The following is a 12,789-nucleotide window of genomic DNA, read 5'->3' as shown; positions in this document are numbered from 1 at the left end:
GTGATATATATGGAATTCAAAGATTGTATATGGATTAATTGTGAACTGGAAGGTGATACATGTGATATCAAGATCGACTAGAAGAGTACCCATGATTATATACTTTTTTTAGTTCACAGAGGAGCCTTGGCCATATTCTATCTTACACAGGTCTTGACTGTTTACATACAGTTTATAGAAGGGCCTTGATTGTGTTCTAGAATTGATCTTTGAAATCCGCTTTTTCATTCAGGAAAGAGGCCAAAGGCTCATGGCGAAAGCGCTTGGCCCGAGGAGCGGATTACAAATTTCAGTCAAATAGTACATTTTTTGGTGGATTACATGTGATGGGATGAGATGATATTTTGCAAAATTATGAGAATATCTCATTTTTTGGCTATAACTATATGAAGTTATTCTATGAATTATTAAATGACATGAACTCGAGTTTCGATAAATATGTACAAATGAGAAAGTATAAATATTTCAAAAATTTCACTCGCTAAGCTATTAGCTTATATATTTTCCCATGATTTTTCTTATAAGTAGCAATTGGTTCTTGATGGCTTAAGGAGCCCGATGATTTCGGAGTTAAAGCTAGATGGCATATTGAGCCTTTGTTTGGCCCCATTATTTGGATTTATAATGGGGGAATGGTATTCCTCTGAAAAATGAATGGTTGCAAAAGAATGAAAAATTTTCGATTTGCATGTAATTATTTTATTGAACATTATGTGGTTGAAAATAAGAGAGAAAAAAATTTAAATTAAATTGATGAGTTTTAATGGAGGCTAAACAGGGGTTGAGTGATATGAGTCATTTTAATAAAGCATGAAATAATTATTTTGGGCCATTGCATTATTTCTTATTGATAATTATCTTATTTTGGATAATAATTATTAGTGACTCATAGTCAGCCTTGGTGGTAGATCTGATATTTAGTCAGCATCTATCATCGATGCAGGTCACATTTTGGATACATTAGGGTGATTCAGGATGACCGACACCACCAAAATATGACTGTCTTCATATAAGTCACTATAATGACATCAAGTCTAAGGACCTATTACACTATTGAACATTGGAGATTAACCACCGATTCTCGAATGGTTATCCACGTGAAATCTCTTAATAAAATATCCACATATCCATTTAAATATTAGCTACTCACAGCATAAGTGAGAAATGCCAAACGTGTTGGTTTATCCATAGTATCGATATTCGTTTCTTGTTATTATTTACTACTATGTATAATTTTAAATTCAGTCATATGTAATTTGTTTTCACGGTCACAACTCATTCTGATTAACACGTTATCAAAATTTAAATCTATGAACTTTATTAATTTAATTTATCAGAATAATAATTCAATTAAATGATATATTTTCCATAAATATATGGAAAATATTGAAAGTGTTTATGTATGAAAGTAATTAATTTAATTTAATCGTATTGAAAGTGTTTATGTATGAAATCGATTGGACCTTTGACATAACATTTACACAACGATTAAGCATATTTTGGACATGTTTATTGGAATTAAATTTGGAATTATTACACTTATATTAGTTGGAATATGTCCAATAAATTTATTATTAGAAATATCAAAAGTCTCCATATTGAGATTGGTACTTGCTGGCAACTTGAGAGTTCCCCTAAAAGCATTATCTCTAAAGTAGGCTCCTTTGAGTCTAGTGTTGTTCTTTAACGAATTGGCTAATTTCTCCCCAAGTTGTGACGTGAGAGATCAAGAATTCCCAAAAAATGAGGTAGAGTTAGATGGCAATTTAACCAACTGAAAACTTCTTGTTGGAAGTTAGGGACCCATTTTCATAACACAATACTTGCTATTACTTCATTTTCTTTGGCAAATATGAAACAAAGACTTGAGGGAGTAAATAAAGCCTCAAAGAAAATGGGCATGTGAATTTTATTTGAAATGGAATTGTTTGACTGGTGTAAGTTTCGACAGCAAAGACACATCAATATCTCCACAGAACTTATTCCTTGAGGCCTTGATCATTCGGAAGAGATGTCATGTTCTCTAGACATGATGGAAGTAATTCTACATAGATATTTCTACTCCAATCGAGCTCCTCCAATTTATTAAGTTGACAACACCCTGTTAAATTAATTATTAACGAACCAAACAAAGATAAGGAAAATTGGGATTGATTATAAAATTTTTATTAATGAAGTTAGCTTTCCTTCCAATACAAATTGACGCTCGGATTCATTTTTGTTTGTCCTTCCATATTATTTTAAATTTGCTGGTAACGTGAACAATTATTTTCTTATGGTTTTCTTAATAAATCTAGTCATAACTACCTCTTTTGGTATATCTATATATGCAGTACAATTCCATTCTGGAATAAAGAAGGACTCCTGATTAAGGGATATCACCATATTCAGATCAAAACCATCCCAGAGGTTATTCTAAATAAACCAATTGAAGGACAACGTGAATGTGTCAATGAAAAGACAATGCATGAATGGAGAAGTCTAAAACATAATTCCATGAATTAGCTTCACTTTTAATAATTTCCTTATTGGTTATCATGGCTACCATAATATGGCTATACCATGCATCAATAAGTTTGTCAGGTTCTAGAGTACAACCTAAGTCTAGAATTGTAACTTGCAGGTTACTTTTTTTTGGTATATCTTCAGATTGTAAAAGATTCTGATCTGAATATTCATTTTTAGGATTAGGTCTAGGAATGTTATCCCCTTCAATCCTTTTTCCATCTCCTTTCGGATTATAACTTGTTGATTCTTGGAAATTAGTTCCTTGTTCAGGTTTAGGTAGAACTTTTACCTTTTGCTACTTCGTTGAGATTTCAATTTCTTCCATCTCAATTTACATTTCCAGATCATCAATCTGATCTTCAATGTTTGTCATTTTTACCTGTAATTGCAAATTATCTAGTTAATGTGTCAGCTAAAGAATTATTTTTCCCTTTAATAATTTCAATTTTAAATATATATATGCATGCTTCTAGTATGAAAATATATATATATATGAAAAGAACGACCACTTAGCATTAATCACACCTTTTTTTTTTTAATTTCTTTGTAAAAAAAATAAGAAAAAGTTCAATTGAATAGAATAGAAATAGTGAAATTCAAATCAGGTAACAAAAATAATTGAAGAAAAACATACACAAACAAAGCGAGAAACTTATATATGTCAAAGTTAAACTCATTGGAAGGTGAGAAATTTACCTAATTGGAAAGGGTGCCGTTGAGTCCACGCCCAGGCAAAGTTTGCATCCATAGATGAAAAGTCCAAAAATGATCCTTCCAAGGTACAATCACTTTTGATAACAAGAACAAAAAACTGAATTCTGAATAATAGGTTGCGAACTCTCTCTTCGACAAAATGTGACTCAAAGTTAATGCGCAAATTCTATGTATGGACTAGGGAAAAAGAATAAATGAAGAAGCTCAAATATAAATCTTTTAGAAATCAAATGCCATGTTGCTCCTTATTTTTTATTTTATTTTTTTATCTTTTTTGCTCAAACAAAAATATTTAGCTGGGAAACAAATCACCTTTCCATGTATTAATACAAGTACGGAATTCAAAATTATTTCATACTTCTATGATTGAATATACACACATGGCCACTTTGCATACACACATGGCCATCTTTGCTTCCTACCATGCTGTTATAATTGCCTTCACTGCTTCGTTACTTTCGAATTATCAAATCTAGAAGGAAAAATGACATAATTGATTAGATAGATTGTAAATCTATACTAGTTATAAAAGTTAGTATAGTATATGATGATCTTCATACAGAATTAAAGCAGATACCTTGATTTGGAAAATGGGAATCCTGTCTAGAACACACGGCCTCAAAAATGGATTATATAAACCTCGATGAAATGAAACCATGCTTTTCTCCAGTGAGAATTTATGGATAGAACTGTAGCAATGCAAATCACTACACATAAATAAGATAAGATGAAGCTTATATAGAAGAACTCCATGTCCATAAAACCGCGCTCCTCACTTTCATCATCAGCAAATGGCAAGACAGGTGTTGGTCCGGTGCTAGTACAGTTGACACGTAATGGATGGCCACAAAGATAAGGATTTCCCTGATAACTACCTTCATCAAAAGTCCCAAACTGAAATTTCTCTGGTATCGTACCTGTTAAATTGTTGTGCGCCACACTGAAGACTGCCAAATTGTTTAACTTGATCAAACCGGTAGGGATCCTCCCACCTAAGTTGTTATAGGAGAGATCTAAGCTCTCAATCTGACGTAGGTTTGAGAATGTTTCTGGAATTGTTCCAATAAGATAGTTGTGCGACAAGTTGAGTGAGTGGATCTCACTTAAATTTCCAAGGCCATCCGGAATTTCACCATGTAATTTATTAGAAGAGAGATCAATTCCTGACATGTAATTGAGGATGCGACCTTTGTAAGTATAATAATTTCTCTTTGTCATGAATGTCGCTCTAATTGGCGTGAAACCAAGCTTGCCAAAAATTTCGGAGAAATACTGACTTCTTCCGAAAGTTATGTGAGAGGGCCTTTCTAACATAACCTTATATAAGAAAGACACAATTTTTCCATTGTACATATAGATTGATCTTTCAAACACTCCAGAATTCTTCATGGTGATGTTACCGAAGCAAGGCGGGATTTGACCCGAAAGAAAATTAAAGGAAAGGTCTATCATGCTTAGTTGGTCCATCTCACAAAATTGGTAAGGGATTGTGCCTTCAAAGTGGTTACCTCCGAGAAGAATAATACTCAACATTGATAGATTGCCAATCCAATGAGGGATACCTCCAATGAACTTATTATGTCTAAGGTCCAATAACTCCAAATAAGAGCAATTATGAAATGCATATGGGAGCTCACCCTCCAATTGATTATTATTCAGATAGACATGATCCATCCGTGATGGATTGAAGCAAGATGGGACTGAACCACATAACTTGTTCTCAGATAAATCTAAGAGGTAAAGATCGAGATTGCAAATTTCCTCCGGAATTGGACCCTCGAGTTGGTTGTTAGAAAGAGAAATTTCCCTCAATGCTGTCATATTACCCACTGATGTAGGAATTCTGCCCGACAAACAATTGTTACTAATGTCTAACGTTGAAAGATCCATGGTAGACAAGCTCTTCGGAATGGTGCCTGAGAACTCATTACTGTCCAGATATAAATATCTCAAGTATTGTAGGTTGATAGATTCTGGAAATATTTGTCCTTGCAATTTATTATCCGAAAATTTGAGAAAATACAAAGAAAAGCATCCCATCACTACTTCCTGTGGTATTGTGCCTGATAAATTATTGCTGGACAAGTCTATATATTCTATAGATTTCAAGTCACTGAAACTAGGTACACAACCGTCAAACATATTTGTTGATATGTTTAACGCAACCAAGTTTGGAAAAATTGAAGTTATATTAGTTGGAACATGTCCATTGAACTTGTTATTAGATACATCAAAACTCTCCATGTTGGGATTGGTGCTTGTTGGCAACTTGAGAGGTCCTATAAAAACATTATCCCTCAGGTTTAGTCCCCAAAGTCTTGTGTTGTTCTCCAGCAACCAAGTTGGAAAATTCGGTCCTATGCTGTTATTTGAGAGATCAAGAAATCTCAAATTGGATTGATAGTAAAGGAAGTGGGGTAACGATGGAGGACCTCTTGAATTCGACATACTAGAAGCCTCTAGTTGAAAATTGGGAACCCAATTTCCCAACTCATTGTCATCTATTATTTCATTATTGTCCAAAAATAAAAACTTAAAGTTTGAATGATTAAAGAATGCCTTGAATGAAATTGGAACTTGAAAGTTGTTACTTGAAATGGAGAGATATTCAAGTGATGTGAGTTTCGAAAGTGGAGGGGAGGCAATATTTCCGGTGAATGTATTGTGTGAGAGTTCAACTACTCTAAGAGATGTCATGTTTGCAACACATGAAGGAAGTATTCCTTCATACTCATTCCAACGAAGATCTAACTCTTGGAGTTTTTTAAGTTCACACAATCCTGCAAATCAAACGAATACAAATACTACTTCAAAACCCACCAATGAAATAGGGAATATAAAGGCTCTGCTTATAAAAGAAAGCAATTTTTTTCAACTCTGGACTTACTTTCAAGTGAGAAAGTTTCCCTTTTTAAAATTAAATTTTTTTATTGGTGAGACAGAAATAAGTTAATTATTTTGAATGCAACTATTAACTTATTTCCACTCTCACCTATAAAAAAGCTATAGATTGTAAAAATTTTATTACTTTTAACTATATAAGGTTAGCCGAACCTCTTTAAATTATATTAATTATGAAGTCCTAATTGACAAAGTTAAATACTTCTTTTGATACAAAACAAATGTTCTGGTTCATTTTTATTTTTCACAAATTATTTTCTATATTTAATAGTGAGGTAATCAATCAAAAAGAGAATTGTGAGATGACCTTGCATTCATTAACCAAAAGTTCGATTGAGATGCAAGGAAAATTTTAAAATTGTGAAAATAGAAATAATTGAAGAGCAGCATGCCAAGTTATGAAAAACATTGTTCACCAAACAAGCCGTTGACGTTTACCTTGAACAAGAAGGGTACCATTGAGTCCGCAATTGGACAGAGATAAAATCTTGAGAGAAGTTAGTGCTCCAATACTTTGTAGAAAGTTCCAATCCACAATAGAATTATCCAAGAACAATCCCTCAAGCCGTCTTAAATGACTCAAGTCTTATACATGTAAGCAATGGAATGTGCATGAGAATTGGAGTTCATATTGTAATTAGTATTATAATTTATGTGACTAGGAATTATAGCTCCTTTGGCTTACCATAAGATCCAATGCTTCCGTTCACATAATTGTACCGAAAATAGAAGTGCTTGAGGTAAGCGAATGCCCTCAAAGATTGCACCATGTTGCTAATGTTGGAGACATATAAGGAATCTAATTTTAGCACTTGGAGACTATGCATACTTTTGATGCCTGAAACGTAGTACTCTCTAGGGTAATATTCAAGTATGAGCGTATTGATGTTCGTTATTCGGAAAAATATAAACTTGAAAAACCTAGTTGAGTACCTGTTAGAGTTGTGAAGTTGTCGACCTTATTACCACTTAGATCAAGCTCCTCCAAATTACTCAAAGCGCGTAAATCTGGATGGAGGTAGAGAAATAAACACGTGCAAGCAAAATATTAAAATAATGATTGAGAACTCAGTTTCATTTGACTACAAATAAGAAAAATAAGGAGCTCTGAACTATAGACCTAACCTCTAATTTGGACGGTTCCTTTTATTTCATTGAAAGAGAGATCTAGAGACTGGAGTGATGACAGCCTATGAAGTGAGGAGAAAATGCTATTATTGAAGTGATTTGATTGTAAATTGAGGACCCTCAAATATTTTAGACCTGTTTGTATAACCAAATCCACAATAAGTTACAATATAATATCTAATAAACAACAAACTGCGATTTAGTGAAAGGGAGGGCCTGGGAGCAAAATACCATGAATAAGGCACAAGTGAAGTAATGACAGAAAAGGAAACTAAAATTGAATGAGGATAAAGAACAAAATGAGATGATATACCATAAGTGGTACCCAAGCTTCTAAATTCATTCATACTTAGGTCGAGCTCCTTTAAATTGATAAAATCATTCAGATCTGTCGAAAAACACGAGTAAAGATATTAAAAGGTCCTATGACCTAAAAACAATATATCACGCTTGCCGAAAGAAAACTCACTTAGGACTGATAGAATATCATCTTCGATAATCCCAGGATTATATGTAAAATCGAGAACTTCCAGCTTGGTTAATCCAAAGAGTCTTTCACGACCTACACAATGATTTTTAGTAAAAAATAATTATATGTTTCGTCAAAGCTATTCAACATTGAAATGATGCCCAAAGACAAAAAGACTAAAAAAAAAAAAAATGATGTATTCCATAATGAAACACTGGATAATATTATGGCTTCTGTTTTATCAAGCTATTAAACATTGAAATGCAATCATAATGGACGGGAATCATAAAAATAAAATTATTGCTTTTGTGGTAAGGTGTATTCCAATATTAAAGTTGAAAATGTCTTATTTGTTGTACTTTCAAGTACCAAGCATGCCCTTAATTTTTTCCATTTGAATTACTTGGGTTGATTAGCACTATTAATATCTATCTCAATACTATTAACATATACATTTAGTAATGCTAAACTTATTAGGAAGGGGCAAATGACAAATGTTTTTATGTAATAGGAGAGTAATTTGCATAATTTTCAAGTTCCACTACGGTAAGTAGATTTATCTAAAATGAAACCAAGATTTTCTTTTTTACAAACAACTTAAATTAATGATAAAATCTCAAGTTAAGCTTCTGGCTTTTGTATTTTTTTTTTTTTTCCATGGACTCTATTTTTGCATTCATAGAATTAGTGAAAGTTGGAACTCTGTTATCTTCTCTTCACTCCAATAATTCTTGCACTTATATGCTTTTTCACAAAAAATTTTAGTGTTACTATATTTTAAAATTATTTACTCCCTTTGCCTTTTCTCATAATACAGTAATAAGGTTAAGTTGGTTGTTTGATCTGCACTTCTAATAGAGAAAATTAAAGGTTTAGGAAAATTGCTTATCTTATACCACAAACAGAAAAAAAAAAAGTTTAATTATAATAACTTGATTTATTTTCTAAGGGTTGATTCTTCAATAATTACATGATCTACGAAATAACCACCAGAATATGAAGTATATTGAACTTACTATTGCCGTAATTTTTTATCTCTGAAAAGCAACCATGAAGTCCCAAATGCTTGAGTGAAGAAAGCTGACTAAGAGCTGACAAAATTTTGCGATCAAATGAATTCTCACCCAAATTAAGGGCCTCCAAATTTCTCAACGTCGACAATCTATCAAAACCTACAAGAAAGTTCAACATATCTATAATTACCACTCAAGCAAAAGGGGAATGATAAAATTGAATCTACCTAATTAAAGAGAGATGGAATCATACCTTCATTCTCAATCCAACCAACCAACTGATTCATCTCCAAAGAGAGATTTCTGAGCTCTTGAAAGGGAAGAAATAGAGAGGCATTAAAATACCAATCTTCAAATTTCCAATCCCTAGCGTCATCAAGAATAATTTGGATTACTCGTTTAGTTGTGTTGCTACATTTAACCCCTTGCCATTGACAACAGTCAGTTTCAATCTCATTAACCACCCATGAAGGTAGCGATTCTCCACCTGGAAAGTTTATATTTTCTTTGAGCTGCAAAAGAGCAACCTTCTCTTCCTCCCAACACCCTAAACAATACCGTCCATTTAGTAGTGAAAGCACCATCATCACTAACATTACCCATAACTTTATTCCCATCTTTCTTAATTATGAACACACTAATTCTGGCCTATCTGAGTTATTAGCAATGCTGTAAAATTTCTAATATATGTTGCTTGGTGGATTTTTAGCTTTGGTACGTAGCATCCCTTTTTAAAGGAGAAACTTGGTGTACAGTTGACTGACTGCAGACTAACAGGAAACTTCTTATAAAAATATCTTCCCTAAGTTATTTTGAAATTTCTAGATAACAAATAAGGCGTATATTTTTTCTTCTTCATTTTTTATTTTTGGGTAAGAAATTAAGATTCATCAATCAATTCTTGACTAATTAATGGCGAAATGAATTCTACCATACATTTCCTATCAGTAATGTCTCAAGCTAAGGGACCACCAGAGGAAAATGGTGCAAACTAAAATGAGGAGACTTTGACCTAGGATTACTAAAATGTTTAATACGTCGGAGACTTTGACAAAAGCAAGTCAGTTTCATTCTAGGGGTAAAAACAATGAATTATTAAATTTTAATCCGCTAGTTTTTTCCCTGTTAGATCTTTAATCAGTCCCAAATGCAATCACGATGTTAAAAAAATAAAAAATAAATAAAGCATCCTCCCCTCACCAAATGCCATTAGCAAAAACTGAAAATACAGTGCCTAAAACATTTTTTGCTCAATGTTGAGGGGTTAATTGAGAAGATAACAACTGCTTTTGGGAAGGTTCATCAGTTATCGACTGTTTCTCACGATGTAGTATAGGTGGCTATATGCTACTCTCCAAGGAAGCTTCTCAGAATGGCTGGATTGCATCATAAAAATGAATACCAAATGGGTAAAAAATAAACATAAAAAAAGTATACCTTGCCTTGTACAACCATTAATACAATGTTTCAAGAAAAAAAATTGTTATTGCATCTTCCTTGAACAAAGTAATCAGCGAAAAAGGAAATCGAGAAAATAAACCCTTTAATCATCTAAAAGCACAACTAGAAAACATACCGAAAGGAAAGAATAGTCTCTCCTTTCACTCCTGGCTTCGTCATTTAGTGGAAACTAGTTTAGTTTGCCATTTAAGTATCCATTCTCAGGACAAGGAGCAACTAACTATTGTCGTAGCTGCCGCTACCAATTAGGGACGAGCATTTACAACAACTTTTTTTCCTAGTTTATAACCGTGCAAATTTATAACTAAACATAATGTGCATTTATAGTTTTATCTTTTTCTTCGTTAGCACTATTAACAAAAATGCTTAAGTAATCCATAGTTAATGCACTAATATTAAGATATTTAAATTCTTGATTTTTTAGAATCAAATAAAGGGTTGATTTACTGTTGAAAGAAAAAGACACAATTTTTGTACATTCCAGACGTTTGCTATGGACCACAATTAGCATAGTTGTGCAAATTGAAGAAATTTACACAATACTTCCTACCTATCAAGGACTACATTTGTCTGCAACTAAAACTTTTCCACTATGAGACGAACTTTCATTTGTTCATTTTAAGAGTAGCAAACGTTTGTTTCTACTTTCTATCCCAACCTTTTGGTATGACGACATGAGATGCAAAACTTAAGACTTATTTCTATTTCGTGAAAATATGGTTCTATAGAGTTGTAATGTTGTGTAACAATGATGGTTACAACTACAGTACGAAAACAAACTCTCAAAATAAACAAAATCAACTCAATTCTTCAACTTTACTACCCATATGTTCTATGATGTTGAGCTCAGATTTTAGTCATAGGGGATCAAAGCATCATCATCTTCCAAGGGAATGGCAATGGATAATAAAAAAAAAAAAAATTTGTAGGAGGTAGTCAAGGATTCTTGATGGAGAAAAAGTCTCACCCCTTAGTTACTCTTTATTCTCTCTTGTTTGCCGACTCTAAATGAAACCAAGTGGCAAAACTTACAATTAAAAGATCAAGACATTTGAATTTGAAATTCAAACTTTATGCTATGATATAGGGACAAGTCTAGCATAGAGAATTGATCACAAAACTAAATCTAATCGTTGAATTGAATTTAATCTATGGTCCACAATTCTCCTACACTAGCACAATCCTCACAAACTCTCTAGTCCAATTCACATGTGCCATTTGGTTAAATGATCCACTTCACGGTTCATTGTTTCCCCTTATGGCAAAACTTTATATCCATGCCTTGTGGTTCATTGTTTCCTCTCTCATATGATGTCGTTGATGATATAAACATGGTTTAATTTGGAGCAAAACATGTCATTTATACCTTTGTCACTAATGCTTTGCAAAACAGGAGGGGATCCACATGGGGTCAAATGAACCCACAAAATTTCTTGGATTTTTTTACTATTTACCGGCCCAATTAGCCCAACTAACCCAATTACCATCCAGTAGCCTACAACTCAAACCCAATTTCCATTTACCCAACTAAACATATATGACCAATGACTTTTAATCTTCCCACTTCTCAACCTCAAAATCTAACTCAAGAGGTGGAACTTCCCCTCACGTTTATAAACTGACCACTAGCCCCTTCCACAACCGATGTGGGACAACCTCAACATTCTCCCCCTCATACATCGAGCCCTGGGGGAGACCAAACTCATCTCCCCCTAACACAAACTCGTATCTCTCATGGATTGTTGGGTCTGAGACTTGTTGATGAGAGCTCTGATACGAGTGTCGTGTGGTCTTGGGTCTTTTCATTCCTGAAAGCTAGTTCAAGAGGTAAGACCTTCACTTGCATTTATAAACAAACCACTAGCCCCTTCCACAATCGATGTGAGATAACCTCAACAAAATGACCACACAAAATTTTCGAAATTTTATTTTATTATTTATTTATTTATTTTTACTTGCCTAGTTAACCAGAATACTATTTGGTAGCCTACAAGTCAAACCTAATTCCATGTACCCAACTACATGTGACTAGTGACTTCTAATCTTCCCACTTCCCTATCCCAGACTGAGACCATCTCTGTTCTCTTCTCTTTTCCTGTCTTCTCTTCCTTCGTCCTTGTTATTGCTAATGGTTATTGTCGAAGCCGAACAACGGAAGTGGTAGGTAAATTAATATATACTATTGGCATCTGGTAAGTGGTATGCTTTTCTTTGGTTATGTGGCTTTTGAAGAGTAGTAGTAACACGAGACAAGTAGATGTTAGATGTAGAATAGCCTTCCAGTTCTGTCATTCTGATTTCTAATTATTGATAGTGTTTTTTTATAATTTTTAAGTCTCCGTAAATGTGAAATATTAAAGGGTTTTGATGTTACAGTGTAGAATGGAAGATTAAAGCGTTTCCTTATTTCTATTTAGATGCTTTGATTTTATATCTTGTATAAAAAACCATTTGATGAAGAAATGGTTGAAGTTGTTAGAAGAAAATTAATGCGCAATTGTAAAACTTCTTTTGATGGTTGAAGATTGAAAATATTTGAACTCGATGGCTGAAATTGAGGAATTGTGATAGCATAGACTGAATTTTTACTGCAAA

At 33.3% G+C, this 12,789-nt stretch overlaps 1 protein-coding gene across 5 annotated transcripts; it reads right to left on the bottom strand.

Annotated features, from left to right (window-relative positions):
* Positions 1–2,472: 2,472 nt before the first annotated feature.
* LOC111398732 (LRR receptor-like serine/threonine-protein kinase GSO1) lies at positions 2,473–9,481 on the bottom strand. 5 transcript variants are annotated; one of them, XR_002703385.1, is made up of 11 exons: positions 8,987–9,480; positions 8,737–8,892; positions 7,721–7,813; positions 7,565–7,639; positions 7,249–7,386; positions 7,057–7,131; positions 6,809–6,961; positions 6,562–6,708; positions 3,800–6,002; positions 3,205–3,694; positions 2,473–2,887 (listed from the first exon to the last, which is right to left on the bottom strand). XR_002703385.1 is itself a non-coding variant. In XM_023025792.1 (10 exons), exons 1-9 carry the CDS (start codon positions 9,348–9,350, stop codon positions 3,841–3,843), a joined length of 3,363 nt encoding a protein of 1,120 aa, XP_022881560.1. In that variant the 5' UTR covers positions 9,351–9,480; the 3' UTR covers positions 3,193–3,694; positions 3,800–3,840. The 5 variants fall into 5 exon arrangements, 1 of the variants encoding a protein (XP_022881560.1); XR_002703386.1 differs by having other exon boundaries at positions 3,205–6,002; positions 8,987–9,481; XR_002703387.1 differs by lacking the exon at positions 7,249–7,386.
* Between the last annotated feature and the right edge of the window lie 3,308 nt (positions 9,482–12,789).

The sequence above is a fragment of the Olea europaea genome, chromosome 8, assembly GCF_002742605.1.
Source record: "Olea europaea var. sylvestris chromosome 8, O_europaea_v1, whole genome shotgun sequence".
NCBI classification, from domain to species: Eukaryota; Viridiplantae; Streptophyta; class Magnoliopsida; order Lamiales; family Oleaceae; genus Olea; species Olea europaea.
This window is presented reverse-complemented; position numbering and strand designations above follow the sequence as displayed.